Source organism: Scyliorhinus canicula, chromosome 10, assembly GCF_902713615.1.
Source record: "Scyliorhinus canicula chromosome 10, sScyCan1.1, whole genome shotgun sequence".
Taxonomy (NCBI): domain Eukaryota; kingdom Metazoa; phylum Chordata; class Chondrichthyes; order Carcharhiniformes; family Scyliorhinidae; genus Scyliorhinus; species Scyliorhinus canicula.
The window spans coordinates 17965873-17981949 of record NC_052155.1 but is presented as its reverse complement, the minus strand read 5'-3'; the positions used below and the strand labels follow the sequence as shown (position 1 = coordinate 17981949).

Genomic DNA, 16077 nt, shown 5'->3' with positions numbered 1-16077 from the left:
CTCTTTGTGGAGTCTTTCATCACTCTCACTGTGGAGTCTTTCTGTGCTCTCTGTGTGGCGTCGTCTTCGTCTTGGGTATTGCTGTCATCCAATGTATCGGCGATCTGCCATGGCACCATGGTGTTGGATCCATCTACCACGAGTAGAGTCGTGTTGAGCTTTGCGACCGTGTTGCTGATGCTGTGATCAGCATATCCGAATAAATCAGCCATGTCTGAGTAGTATTGTTCGAAAAACATATCATCTTTTTTTGTTTCGTGATTGTTTTTGTTCTCTTCACTTTGGGTGGTGCAGACTGCTTGTTCCAGGGTGTTGAGAGAGTTATTTTCAACTGCTGGTGTAAGTTTAGGCGTTTTTTTGGATTGGATTGGATTTGTTTATTGTCACGTGTACCGAGGTACAGTGAAATATATTTTTCTGCAAGCAGCTCAACAGATCATTCAGTACATGGGAAGAAAAGGGAATTAAACAGAATTCAAGAAAATACATGAGAATACATAATAGGGCAACACAAGATATACAATGTAACTACATAAGCATTGGCATCGGTTGAAACATACAGGGTGTAGTGTTAATGAGGTCAGTCCATAAGAGGGTCATTTAGGAGTCTGGTGACAGTGGGGAAGAAGCTGTTTTTGAGTCTGTTCGTGCATGTTCTGGGAACTTCTGAATCTCCTGCCCGATGGAAGAAGTTGGAAAAGTGAGTAAGCCGGGTGGGAGGGATCCTTGATTATGCTGCCCGCTTTCCCCCGGCAGCGGGAGGTGTAGATGGAATCAATGGATGGGAGGCAGGTTCGTGTGATGGACTGGGCGGTATTCACGACTCTCTGAAGTTCCTTGCGGTCCTGGGCCGAGCAGTTGCCATACCAGGCTGTGATGCAGCCCGATAGGATACTCTCTATAGTGCATCTGTAAAAGTTGGTAAGGGTTAATGTGGACATGCCGAATTTCCTTAGTTTCCTGAGGAAGTATAGGCACTGTTGTGCTTTCTTGGTGATAGCGTCGACGTGAGTGGACCAGGATAGATTTTTGGTGATGTGCACCCCAAGGAATTTGAAACTGCTCACCATCTCCACCTCGGCTCCGTTGATGCTGACAGGGGTGTGTACAGTACTTTGCTTCCTGAAGTTGATGACCAGCTCTTTAGTTTTGCTGGCATTGAGGGAGAGATTGTTGTCGTTACACCACTCCACTAGGTTCTCTATCTCCCTCCTGTATTCGGACTCGTCGTTATTCGAGATCCGGCCCACTTTGGTCGTATCGTCAGCAAACTTGTAGATGGAGTTGGAACCAAGTTTTGCCATGCAGTCGTGTGTGTACAGGGAGTAGAGTAGGGGGCTAAGTACGCAGCCTTGCGGGGCACCGGTATTGAGGACTATTGTGGAGGAGGTGTTGGTGTTCATTCTTACTGACTGTGGTCTGTTGGTCAGAAAGTCAAGGATCCAGTTGCAGAGTGGGGAGCCAAGTCCTAGGTTTTGGAGCTTTGATATGAGCTTGGCTGGGATTATGGTGTTGAAGGCGGAGCTGTAGTCAATAAATAGGAGTCTGATGTAGGAGTCCTTGTTTTCGAGATGCTCTAGGGATGAGTGTAGGGCCAGGGAAATGGCGTCTGATGTGGCGTCTGGTTTGTCTTTTGAGGTAAGAAAATTGGGTTTTACAGCTTTAAGTATCTTGTTTTAAATTTTTGGGCATTTCCCTTTTAAGTGGGCGTGGTCAGGATCCTCAGACGTCATGACGCTCGTGACGTCATGCGTAGGAATCGATTGCGCATGCGCAAATCGGCATTCCTTTACTGTGCGGTTTTGTGTCCACTGCGCATGCGCATAACGATCCGCGACCAAAACTTTTTGAAACTGCGCATGCGCAGCTTCTGTTTCCTGCGCTCTTTCCAAGGGCCGGTGCAGACTCGACGGACTGAATGGCCTCCTTCTGCACTGTAAATTCTATGATTCATGTGAAACTTTGTCAAATGCTTTTGGAAGTGCCAATTCAATACTTTCTACAGATCATTTAGATTGCCAGTTTCTCAAAAAAAGTAAAGGCCATTACAAACAAATAGAACATACAGTATTCTTGCGATTTTACAAAATTGGAGAAGAGATTTATAAATTTAATTTTAAGATAAAAGATGGATAAATAGACAGGAGAAAATGAAAGGTGCAAGTATAAATCTGGCAATTTCGGAACAGGCAATTTCAATAGGAGGAACTTATTTCTGTACTACCCACACTGTATCTCAGCCTATTATTTTTTTTAATAATCATTTTTCACATTTTCATCATATGTCGAACAACAAATAATTAACAATAACAACAAATACAACAGCAAACCCTTAGCTAACAATGTATCTCAGCCGATTGATGTAACTATTAACACTTACCTGTAAACCCAGGGGTCAAAGCTGCTAGCATTCTTGCCAAATTCTCTTCTTTGATCGAAGTGTCTAATTTTAAGGGTTTGAGGTGAACTTTAAAAATTGACGCCCTTCCTTTAATGTCAGGTGGCCCTTTATTACGAAAAAATTAAAACTGCACAATTAACATTCAGGGATCTAAAATACAAGTTGCATCAACACAATGTTTGCTGCAAATTTGAGCTCACTTGGAAATGCACAATGGCAAGACTGAGTAACAGGTATCTCACTTATCCCTCCCGATAAAAGCAAATTACTGTGGATGCTGGAATCTGAAACCAAAAGGAAAATGCTGGAAAAAGCTTTGACAAAGGGTCATCTGGACTCTAAACGTTAGCTCTTTTCTCTCCCTCCAGATGCTGCCAAACCTGCTGAGATTTTCCAGCTTTTCCTTTTGGTTTCACTTATCCCTCCCCATGTTGAGAAGTTCAATTTGCTACACATCCTCCTCCTAATGAAATCAAAAATGCTAACATACGCAACACACAGTATTTTGTGCTGTTCCAGCCCCCAAATTGCTTTCGGAAAAGAAAATTGGTTTGATGTGAAACATAGGAGTTTTTATTTGTTTATTCGTTCATGATATGCAAGCGTCGCTGGCTGGGCCAGCATTACAGTGAGGTGAACAAGGACACAGCAAAGAGAATGGCATTGTCCAACCAAGCTCAGTAACTTTCTATGGATTCTGCTGTAAGGATTAAACCACGTGCACACCAATTGCAATATCCCTTTTGCTGTCGTTACAAAGCCAGGTGGAAATGTAAACTGTGAAGAGAGCACAGTGAGGATGCAAAGAAACACAAAATAAAAATAAAGTGCCGGGAAAACTCAATGGGTCTAGCAGAATCTGTGGAGAGAGAAGTAGAGCTACCCTATCATTGCGGTTCATTTTGCCTGTGGTTCCATTTCATCTTTGTAATTTAATCTTCCCTGCCCCCTGATCTTCTCTTTCATTCCACCTCCTCTGCCCCCCACTTTACAACAGCATAAAACCCATCACATTTCTACCTCTCTTCAGCTCCATGGACAGTTGATTAGACCCAAAACATTAACGATTTCTTTCCCTACAGATCCTGCCAGACCCGAGTTTTATCAGAGCTGTTTTTGAATTTCAACTCACCAGCACCTACAGTATTTTGCTTTCATTTATGCAAGGAGATATATACAGGTGAAGTGAATGGGCAACAAGATGGGAGTATAGTGAGGAAGTGTGAGGTTATTCACTTTGGTCATAATAGAAAAGCAGAATCTTTATCAAATGGCATGAAACTTGTAAATGTTGATGTTAGAGACTTGGGTGTGCTCACAAAGGAACACAGAAAGTTAGCATGTCGGTGCAGCAAGCAATTAGGAATGCAATTAGCAGTTTGTTGCAGGGGCTGTCTTGCTACAATTGTAGCCTCATCAAAGCAGGGTCCAGGATATCTGAAGCTTTGATGAGGCTTCATCGTGAATACTGTGTGCCGTTTTGGTCTCCATATTTAAGGAAAGATATGCTTGCAACAAAGCTTCACTAAATTGGTTCCTGGGATGGGGGCTTGTCCTACGATGAGAGGTTGAGTAAATTGAATTCATATTCTCTGGAATTTAGAAGAAGCGATTGCATTGAAACCTCCTACAAGACTTGAAGGGGTGTGACAGGGCAGACACCGAGAGGTTGTTTCTGCCGGGTGGAGAATCTAAAACACGGGGCACAGTCTCAGGATAAGGGGACGATCATGGGCGGCACGGTAGCGCAGTGGTTAGCACAGTTTCTTCACAGCTCCAGGTTAGATTCCGGCTTGGGCCACTGTCTGTGTGGAGGCTGCACGTTCTCAGTGTCTGCATGGGTTTCCTCCGGGTGCTTCGGTTTCCTCCCACAGTCCAAAGATGTGCAGGTCAGGTGGATTGGCTATGCTAAATTGCTCTTAGGTTAGGTGGGGTTACTGGGTTATGAGGATGGCGTGGAGGTGTGGGCTTAGGTGGGTGCTCTTTCCAAGAGCCGACTTGATGGGCCGAATGTCCTCCTTCTGCACTGTAAATACTATGATTAGAGCTGAGATAAGGAAGCATTTCTTCACAAAGAGTTGAGAATCTTTGGAGTTCTCTATCCAGTGGATTGTGGACGTTCCATCGTTGAATATATTTAAGTCTGGGATTGACAGTTTTTCGGTCTCTCAGGGATTTAAGAGGAATGAAAAGTAGGCAGGAAAGTGGAGTTGAAGCTGATCAGACATGATCTTATTAAATGGCTGTGTAGGCTGCATACAGTTTACTCCTTTGTGCTCCCATGCGTTACTCCCCTCTACAGATTTGTTTTGCATAAAATGTTCTATCAGTTTCAGCGTGCCTCAAAATAAAGCAGATGTAATGTGTTCAGACCTACCAATGAAAATTTGTCTGTCAAATCGCCCTGGCCTCATCAGTGCAGGGTCCAGAATATCTGGGCGGTTTGTGCCTGCCAAAACCACCACATTGGTTGCAGTGTTGAATCCTGCCAAAAACAATTGCAGTCGACACAAGGATTTCATTAATACAACAATATCAATGTGTCAAGGTCAGCAGCATTCCTTTTCCTGTACTCTAATCGGGAACATACAGTTGAACACAACAGGAAAGCAGGAAAGCACTGGAGCCAATTTCTGCAGCCCCGCCGGTTTTGAGCTTCACTTCCATATTAGTCCAATGCCATTTGATGAGCAAATGGAGGATTGTTCCAGACTAACAGAACTGAACTTTGAGGGCTGAACATCAAGTGAGCATTTTCTTCTAACTTTACAGATCCTCTAAAGAAGCGTAATATCAAAATATTTATGCAAATCTTGCTACAGCTGTCTTTGCTCTATAATGTTTCAAATGCAAGTGCACTTCACAAAAGTTCAGACCTTCTTACTTTTGAAATGTCGCCAAGTTCTCTTGGTATATGGACTCTATTCTGAATTTAATGTTTTGTCCTGCGATGGAGTTAAGTGCAACGAGAATGTATGTACTGGAACAATCATTTGTTCTGAATTTCTTTCCAGAGAAACACAGTGCACGCACCCCAGGCAATAATACTTTCCAACACGCTGCAAATTAGTAAATGACACAGGAGTTTTCATTGGCTGGTGAAATGTAACACCACTTATAGTTGATAGAACATGCAGGAGCAACCTATGCTATTTCATCTTGGGTAAAAAAAAAAACAGCACATACAAACAGCAAAAGAAAATCTCATGCTAGACACCATTCCTCAATTGAGAAAGCAGTCAGGGCTCAGTTACCAGTGGCTTTGAGGCCTTTGAGAGATGAGTTAATCCCCATACAATCTTCCCTTCATCTTTGTGGAAAGAGTTGAGAAACCTAACTTTCTCTCAGCCCCAGAAATTGTGTGGAAAATCAGAGTGTGATCCCACAGACAATTTCACTTGTGATGATCAATGCGCCCGGTTACAGGGATAGGGCGGGGGAGGAGGCCTAAAGAGTGCGCTCTTTCGGAGGGTCGGTGCAGACTTGATGGGCCGAATGGCCTCCTTCTGTACTATAGGGATTCCATGGATTGTGATGGGGTAGGGGGCCAAAACCAGAGGTCATAAATATAAGATATTTCCTAATAAATTTGATCAGTAATTCACGAGAAATGTTTTATCCAGAGATTGGTTAGATTGTGGAACCTGCTACGACATGAGACATTGAGGCGACTAACATTTTAGTGGAAGTTAAATAACATGAGGGAGAAAGGTGTTAGAATAGGAAATAGTTAATAGTCAACAAGTGATTAAGCTAGTAATTAGAAGTTAATTGGTTGAGCACATCACCGGGTGCATAGAAAGTGGAAACCCTTCCATGGTTGCTGGGTATCGCAGGGACTGGGCGGGGTGCATCGTTAAGTTTCCTTTCGGGTTTTATCCTTAGTTCCAGTCTCCATTTAAGGAAATACCCCACTCCCCCAACCTAATTTGTTCTGTGCGTTTATTGGTTGCTTTGTTTTACTCAAAAGAGTGAAAAGGGGAGACAAGGGGTTGACAGCTGAGTGGTAATATCACAAGTCTAGCAATCCTGAGGCCAAACCTAATTATCTGAGGACATGGCTTCAAATCCCACCATGGCAACTGGTTAAATTTTGCTTAAAGGAAACTGAAAAAGGAAAACACTGGTTTATTGATTTGATTTATGAAGGGGAAACTAGTGATCATCTGGGATTGGTGATTTGTGAGTTGGAATAAAACTCTGTTTGGAAGAAGTGAAGATTTGCTTTCTTTCTTAGCAACCAACCATTGGCATTTTACAAAAGGAAGGGAAACATATGCTGAAAGAGTTGATGAAGTAGAGTGGGAGGAGACTCATGTCGAGCATGGACCAGTTCGACCAAATGTTCTATTTCTGTGCTGTAAATTTTCTGTAATCCCTATTATTCTACCAATTTATGCCAATGCGCTCAATTAAAAAACAGAAAAGTTCGAGTTCTCAAAACTATTTTATATTGCTATTTATATATTCCACTCCAAAACATTTGGAAGAACTACCATTCTCCTTTTTCTGTCTTTCTTGGCAAAAGTAAAGAAGAAAAGGAAGACAGAGGAGAACGTTGCTGTAAACCACTGCAGGCCCAATGCTCTGACAAGAAATAATTGTTCCCGCAGTTCTTCACTCTGAAGCACAGCAAGAAAGTGGAACCAAGCAGAGACTCAAGAGTGTCAACAGGAATGGAGAGGACCAAAGCTTCTTGTGGACGTGTTGGGCCGCACAATTCCAGACATGAAAATGTTTTGTCTGCATCTGCAGCAAAACAGTCAGCAGGGAGTCGATACAAATTATTCTGGTGCACCACCTCGTGGTTTAACAAAGTAGTACCGGCAGTGATCGTGGTAACAGCTGCATAGACACATGTAAAATGGCAGGGGCAAGGGGAAACCCAGAGGTAAAACACAGAATACTTCAGTGGAGTACTACCTTATCCTGAGCAATAATTATTTTATTGAAAATAATGAGGTGGGGAAAGAAAGAAGGCAACAATGTCATTTTCCTTCCACCCATTCAGCTGTACACTGTCACCGAAGTGAATGGAAATAAGAAAAGCTCTCTGGAGATCAGTGTCAAAATGCTTAGCTAGTTACAGAGACTCTCCTACTGATAGCATTGTGTCCTTCCAAAAAGATGGATGCTCCAGTTATAAGTGACCCATTACAAACAGAAGATAATTATTTTTACTGCAGCTAAAAAAACACGCTCACACTCTGCCCAACCGCGCGCTCACACCCTACCACACACTCACACTCAGCTCAACTGGGAAATATATCGCCGATCCATCATTGTCGCTAGGTCAAAATTCTGGAACCTCTTCCCCAATAGTAGGGTGCAACCGACACCAAATGGACAGCAGATGTTCAAGAAGGCAACTCACCACCACCTACTCAAAGGGCAATTAGGGATGGGAACAATGAGCCAGTGAAGCTTACTGGTAAGAAAATGAATTAAAGAAACACACACACACTTAAGCACTTACTTGTACTTACCATCCATTTCCACCAGGAGCTGATTTAGAGTGTTCTCCTGCTCACTCTGTCCTCCAAAATTACCTCGACCCCTTTTCCTTCCAACTGCATCAATCTCATCAATGAAAAGAATACAAGGAGCATTTTTCCGAGCCATCACAAACAGGTCTCGCACCTAAAAGAGAGACAGGTTTTGTGAGATGGGTACATGGTTCTAAATGTATTGAATCAGGCTGGCAAAGAAAGACTTGCATTCATATTGTACTTTTCACAACCGTAAATTGTCCCAAAGCACTTTACAGCCAATCATACAGATTCATCATGGAACCATAAAAATTACAGCATCGAAAATTACTATTAACTTGTATTTTTAGGGGATGAGATGAGAATTTTAAAATCCAGATTTCGCTTAACTGGAAGCCAATGTAAGTTAGCGAGCACAGGGATGATAGATGAATGAGCTTGGTGAGAGTTAGTATATGGGCAACAGGATTTTTGACGAGCTCAAGTTTATATAGGGTGGAAATGGAAGGCATTAGAATAACAAAGTCTGGAGGTAACAAAGGCATAGACGAGAGCTTCAGCAGCAGATGAACTGAGGAAGGGGCAGTCAAGTGATCTTCAAATCACAAATCATGCACTCTACCTAAATAAAGTTTTCAAAACTTGTCCTCCCCAGCTAAGAGAAACTGCTGGAAGCTAAAGAAAAATAGATTTAGACTGCACAATCTGAATCCAGAACAAGGGGGCACAATCTTGAAATTTGAGCAGGGCCATTTCGGAATGAAATCAAGAATCACTTTGCCAACAGAGTGCAAAGACAACCTGCATCTCTTTTCCAGAAAGACTGTGGATGCTGGACCAATTGACTTCAAGAGTGAAATTAATATTGTTTAAGGGAACAAATCTACTTTTCTGCTGGTTTCTTTGGGCTGCAGAGTAGTGAAGTGAAGGAGGAGTTAGTATCTTTATTGTAAATTATATGTTCTTTCTTTTACATACATCCCTTTGAGGTGGGAATGACTTTCTCCTGAAGATCTCTCTATTCAGTTCTTTCCAGAAAATGCAAAATGACCATCAGATTACTTAAAACACGGAGATTCATACAAAACAGCAGAAGACTTACCCTAGCAGGACCCACACCAACAAACATTTCCAAGAATTCAGATCCATTAACTGTGATGAACGGAACATTGGCCTCTCCTGCAGTAGCCTTGGCTAGCAAAGTTTTCCCAGTGCCTGGAGGACCCGTAAGAATAGCTCCCTGTGAAAACAATTCACGTTAGACCATGTGTAGAGAATTCATCAATTCATTTGCAGGCACAGCTCTCTGGTCCAAAAAAGCAAATAACTTGCTTTATTTATAGATCATTATCTTTCACACATGTGCCATTTATACTAACCTAATGCTGGTCTTGTCCTGCTATTAGTTAATTGAACACAACACCAAATATGCTCCTTCAGGCAATGATTATAAATTGATCCAATTTTTTGAACGCTCAATAACTTAATCAATATATCACAAAACCTTTAAATAGATAGGGGGATAGGGTGGAAGTGAGGGCTTAAGTGGGTTGGTGCAGACTTGATGGGCCAAATGGCCTCCTTCTGCACTGTTCTATGTTCTAGATAGGATGGGAAACTGAACCTACAAATGGATATTGCCTCAGTCCGACAGGGAGTTTTATATACAGTTCTTACCACAGGAAGGGTATCATGGTACTGGAGAAATTGCTACATTAAGATATCTGTCTGATACCCAATGCCAAACATCGGAGCTAAAAGGAACTGACAACAGAAGATATGCTCACTTCCAACTAGACGAAATGCAAGTTGAGATTTTACTCAGGTATTCAAAATCCTTAACAATATCAACCAGTTGGGCAGCACGGTGGCACAGTGGTTAGCACTGCTGCCTTGTCCTTGTGGAGTTTGCATTCTTCACATGTTTGCGTGCGTTTTGCCCCCACAATCCAAAAGATGTGCAGGGTAGGTGGATTGGCCATGCTAAATTGCCCCTTAATTGGAAAAAATTAATTGGGTACTCTAATTTAAAAAAAAAAAATATCAACAAGTTAAATGCTGGGAAACAGTTCAGCATGGCTCCAAGGATGAAGAAAAAGTATGGGGTGAAACTCAGGAAAGGGATGGATCCTGGAAGCAATTGATGCTGGCAATGGTCAACTTTCAAAGTCGGAAAGATATTTGGCAAGAATGTCAATCAAGGGACTGTAGGTAATGAACTGTGCACCCTGTTTTTTAAAAAAAAAAGCTAGAGCACCCAATTATTTTTTTCCCCCCCAACTAAGGGGCAATTTAATGTGGCGAATCCACCTAACCTGCACATCTTTGGGTTGTGGGGGTGAAACCCACGCAGACACGGGGAGAATGTGCAAACGGCACACGGACAGTGGCCCAGGGCCGGGATTCAAACCCGGGTCCTCAGCACTGCAGTCCCAGTGCTAACCACTGCGCCACCGTGCTGCCCTTCACCCTGTTTTTAAACTCTTAAATTTTAAGACGATCAGATTTTGGGACTGTATCTTTGAAATAAAATAATAACATTCATGTGACCTGCTCTGAACACTGCCCAACAACAAGCCTGGGTGGCTCGGTGTTATGGGAGCAAGGTTGGTGGTGATGATTGGAGTACAAAGTTAGGGTGATACCTGTTGGGGGGTGGGGTAGAGGTTAGAATGATTTCTATTGGGGTGGGGTAGAAGGCTAGGATGATACCTGCTGGGGGTGGGGTAGAACGTTAGGGCAATTCCTGTGGGAACGCAGCATTGATTCCCATGCCAGATTTCTCGTTTTACAACTCAGGAATCATGCACTATCAAGAACCACGTCAAATCTCTTTTTTCTATTCCAGCCACTGGCAAGAAAAGGCAAAGAATATCCTCCTCCAGACAATTCAGACCCAGCCCTCAGGCCATCTGGGGAAGCAGTGCTCCCACCTGAAAACTATCACTGCGTTCATGTGCATCCTCCATCAGCGCAGATACATGCACCTCGGTGGGACTTAGCTTCTAGAGTAGGCTGGGATTCACAATCTGGTTGGTGGTCATCACCTCACAGACACACATCCACAGCTGACGAGCCTCTGCAATTGGCCCCAAGAGAAATGTTGGAGATGCAAAGACAGGCAAGGTCGCCAGACGTAATCAACAAGTTGGAATAAAGGATGGAGGAGTTGCTCTACATTCTGTCTGATGTGGCTCACAACTAACGCCATATCAGACAGAATGTAGAGCAACTCCTCTACATTCCTCCCTCCCCCGGTTTTAAGAATCTATCTACCTCGCCTTATAGTCAAAGACTCTGATTCCGCCACCTTTTCAGGAAGAAGGCTTCAAAAATTCTCAACCCACATAAAAAAAAAATCCCCTCATCTTTGTCGTAAATGGCAGCCCCTTATTTTTAATGTGACCCCTAGTTCTGGATCCTTTCCACATGCAACATGTCAAGACCCCTCAAGAGTCTTATGTTTCAATCTCTTCTAAACTCCAAGCCTAGCTTTACAAGCCTATGCTATCCAACATTTCCTCATAAGACACCATTTTCATTCCATGTATTAGTCTAGTAAACTTCTCTGAACTGCTGCCAACAAAGTTACATCCTTCCTTAAATAAGATGACCAATACTGTCAGATGTGGTCTCACCAATGCCCTATATGGGGCGGCATGGTGGCACAGTAGTTAGCACCGCTGCCTCACAGCACCGAGAACCCGGGTTTGATCCCGGCCCCGGGACACTGTTCGTGTGGAGTTTGCACATTCTCGCCATGTCTGCGTGGGTTTCACCTACAACCTAAAGATGTGCAGGTTAGATGGATTGGCCACACTGAATTGCCCCTTAATTGGAAAAAAAATTGGGTACTCGAAAAAAAAAATTTTTTAAAAAATAACTTCTAACATTTTCCTGGTGACAGATGATAATCTAACTGACCTGCAATTTCCTGCATTATCCCTCCTTTAAAGGAATCACATTTGCTATTTTCCAATCTAATGGAACCTTCCCTGAATCTAGGGAATTTTGGAAAATTAAAACCAATTAATTAACTATCATACGAGCCACTTCTTTGAAAACCTGGGTGAAGTCCATCTGGACCCAGGAACCTGTCATTCCACAGCCCCAACTATTTGCTTGGTACTTCTCTGATGATTGTAATTTTGAGTTCCTCCCTCCCTTCCATTTCATGATTTAGTTATCTCTCCGATGTTACTTGCATCCTCTCTAGGGGCTGGTTTAGCACAGTGGGCTAAACAGCTGGCTTGTAATGCAGAACCAGGCCAGCAGCGTGGGTTCAATTCCCGTTCCGGCCTCCCCAAACAGAATGTGTCAACTGGGGGTTTTTCACAGTAACTTCATTGAAGCCTACTTGTGACAATAAACTTTTATTATTATTACTACCGTGAAGACCGATGCAAAATACATGTTTAATTTATTATTAATTCCCCAGACTCGGGCGGCACGGTAGCAGAGTGGTTAGCACTGTTGCTTCACAGCTCCAGGGTCCCAGGTTCCATTCCCAGCTTGGATCACTCGGTGTGGAGTCTGCACATTCTCCCAGTGTCTGCATGGATTTCCTCCGGGTGCTCCGGTTTCCTCCCACAAGTCCCGAAAGACATGCTGTTAGGTGAATTGGACAATCTGAATTCTCCCTCAGTGTACCCGAACAGGCGTCAGAATGTGGCGACTAGGGGGTTTTCACAGTAACTTCATTGCAGTGTTAATGTAAGCCTGCTTGTGAAATTCTAGTTAATATTACCAAAGAGTCAGGGAGAGGGTCCTTGGGCACCTGAAGGGAGGAGCATCAGCCAGGAATCCTGGCATCATCCAGTATGTCCTGATGCTCCTAATTCTCTCTGCCTGTAACCCCAACTCCAGCAGGTCAGGCCCAGAGGGGTGCAGCTGCCCTGGAGCATGAGGCACCCTAAGCAGGCCCAGGCCCTCCAGACCTCAGATTATCTCAGCTGGAACAGCAGTCAGTACGCTGCTTCCACCTCTGGGGACGTCAGGGCTGCATCTAAACCTAGTGTTAGAGTACGCTTTAAAGGGTGTTCATTCACTGCATATAATCTCTCTCCAAGTCCATAAGAGTCTGTTCCGCCATTCTGTCATGGCTGATATTTGTCTCATCACCATTCTCCTGCCTTCTCCCCATAACCCTTATTAATCAAAAACCTATCTATCTCGGTCTTAAAGTGATTTGGCCTCCAAAGCCTTTTGCGTCAGATTCATGCACTCTGGCTGAAGAAATTCCTCCTCATCTCTGTTTTAAAGGATTGTCCCTTTAGTCTGAGATTGTGTCCTCTGCTTCTAGTTTTTCCTAAAAGTGGAAACATACTCTCCACGTCCACTCTATCCAGGCCAGTCTCTGGTATCGAATGGCTCAGCGACGTGATGCAACATCCCTCATTCATTCAAAGGTACCAAGTTATCACCCAATTATCTCTCATCTTATTCCTCAGTTCCATGAAGCCTCACTAACTCATCACAGCTGATCCTAATTAAGCCATTTAAATACCTTTGCTCCTGACCCACTGCCTAACGTTGCTTGACAGAATTTGTCTGAGAATACCAATCAATATGGATTTCATTATATGACTGAAAAATGAAATGAAAATCGCTTGTCATGAGTAGGCTTCAATGAAGTTACTGTGAAAAGCCCCTAGTCGCCACATTCCGGCACCTGTTCGGGAAGGCTGGTACGGGAATTGAACTGTGCTGCTGGCCTGCCTGGGTCTGCTTTAAAAGCCAACGATTTAGCCCAGTGTGCTAAACCAGCCCCGACTGTGCAATTAGGACTGTTTTTCGTTACATTCTGACGGCAACTTTAACGCCCTTTGACTAAGAGCAGCCTCCAGCTTCACAGCTGAAGGCTATTGCTAATAAGGAATTAGCCTTGTTACTTGGGGGAGCACTACACAGCTGTAGGTTATGTTTGCTGCTTGCTCCTGCTGGTGATTGCAAATGCCTGGAGGCTGCTGTTTCTTTCCTTTTCTGCAGCCGGAAAGAAGGACTTTCTAAGATACCAAGGTCCTGGAACACCGGGCTCAAGGGGACGTACGAGTGCAGAAGACAATCCGATTGGAAACAAGAAGACGCTGCAGGACCAGGTTCGCAACATTGATCCAAATGGGCCACCTGCAAAGCCGTAAAAGAAATGCTTTTGCAGATTGCTGATGCAGTGAGTGTTGCATTTAACTTGCATGCCACCACAGGTTAAACACGGTGGAAGTCAAAGATGTTCAACTGCACCTTGAGTGCCAGTGGAATATGTGGATGCCAGGATTTGGTTCCGGTGAGATTTGGCTTTATGGGATCGTGCCAAAAATTACACTTTAAAATGTTCCCGTTAAATCGTGCCCTGGGTTTCTGAGGATTTAAAGGCAGCTAGAAAATTTGTCTGGTTTGGGTTAGAAAGAGGAATCACCAGTGTAACCCTCACCATAAAAGTAACAAAGAACATCACAGGAACAGGCCCTTCGGCTCACCAATCCTGTGCCGATCCAGATTCTTTATTTAGACCAACTACTTATTGTCCAAATGATCTGTATCTCTTCATTCCGCGCCCATTCATGGGTCTATCAAGATACATCTGAAATGTTGCTACAGTGCCTGCTTCCACCGGCAATCCATTCCAGGCATCCACCACACTCTGCGCAAAATGCTTTCCCTGTATATCACCCCATAACTTTCCCCCTCTCACCTTGAACCTGTGCCTCCTTGTAATCGAGACTTCTACTCTAACTATTCACTAAATTCTGAGATTATAAATTATCTAGTTGGAAAGAAAAATAAAGCAAGCCATTGAGAGCGGGGGAAAATGTTTGGATGGTTCTGCGAGGATAGTGACCACTTAGGGGACAACATAAAGTATAGCCATGGTGTGGCATTTTCAGTTGTGTTAAAAGCTAAATGGGAAGTCATTTTCTGTAATTTAGAGTAGACATTGCCCCCTGGATGGAGTTTACTGTGTTGCTTTTGGTTAGCTTTTTTTACAGGCCCTTCAAGCCTGTGCCTACCATGCTGCCCGTCTAACCTTATCTGGTCTCTGCAGTGATTATAACAACTTAATACAGACTCCTAAGGTTGTTCATTCAATCCAATTTGCTTTTCAACGGAAACTGATCAAAAAAATCTATAGAGATTAATAGAGTTATTTTCCATCTAGCATCCAAAGTGAACAAAGCCAACAACCCTAGATACTGCACTGCCTGCTCTCATTTAAAAAGACTAATTAGTTTATTTTCCTCAAAGCTCTGGTTAAACAGGGATCTTAATGCAATAGTAAAATCTGTGGCAATAGGTTAATGCCATTTTGCTTCACACCTTTATCATCTTGTGGTTGGATTTAGTCTAAAAAGCTACCTCACCTTTGGAATTTTGGCTCCAAGTTCTTGATACTGATTTGGATTCTTTAGAAAATTAACGAATTCCATTATTTCCAACTTTGCTTCTTCACATCCGGCCACATCCTTAAACTTTACATCAATTTCATCCTTGAGAACCTTTGCTGTCGTTTCACCAACACTAAACAGTCCACCCATGCCACGTCCAGATCGGCCAACTCCTGCTGCGCCTCTTCTCAGGGTAAACAGCAGAAACCCAATGATCAGGATGGTAGGGAGCATACTCAGTAGAAAGGACCTAAGAGAAGAATATAAACGATGAGTTCAAATGAGACCATGTAAATTTGAGACTTCATTTAAAAATGGACTTCACGCAAGAAATTGGGTGGCCTGAAAAACAAAATCAGCATTTCGAAGTTTTGCAACAAATTACTTTGGAACATCAGAAATGCAAAATAATCAACATTTGTGCAATGAAATAAAAACTGGATTCAATGTTTATAATTAAAATAGTCCTTGTTTTAAATTGTTGGCACATGCTCAATGGCCTTAAGTTTCAGAATCCAATAATTACAAGTCCCAACCATGATGGATATTTATGTACAATTTTTAAGATGAATCCTATGCTACAAGATTTTTCTTTCTTTTTTAAACGCATTTTATTCAAACTTATATCAAAGTAGGTTACAGCAAATAAACACCCCGGAAAACATTCTTCCCAACAATCAACTATATAGTTTGACAGATTTTTCTCCTTTTTCACCCCCTCCTCCCCATCACCCCCCCCCCCCCCCCCCCCCCCCCCCCCCCCACGTGACGAACAGCTCCTCAAACACGGTCACAAACATCCCCC

At 43.1% G+C, this 16077-nt stretch overlaps 1 protein-coding gene across 2 annotated transcripts in view; it reads right to left on the bottom strand.

Annotated features, from left to right (window-relative positions):
- Window positions 1-16077, bottom strand: part of afg3l2 (AFG3-like AAA ATPase 2) — a 64440-nt gene that overhangs the window by 20382 nt on the left and 27981 nt on the right. For both annotated transcript variants that reach the window (XM_038808663.1, XM_038808662.1), the window contains exons 8-12: window positions 15249-15522; window positions 8993-9130; window positions 7888-8041; window positions 4779-4886; window positions 2381-2506 (exon numbers count right to left, since the gene is read on the bottom strand). In XM_038808663.1, the coding sequence (XP_038664591.1) occupies window positions 2381-2506; window positions 4779-4886; window positions 7888-8041; window positions 8993-9130; window positions 15249-15522 (800 nt within the window). The remainder of the gene's footprint in view (window positions 1-2380; window positions 2507-4778; window positions 4887-7887; window positions 8042-8992; window positions 9131-15248; window positions 15523-16077) is intronic.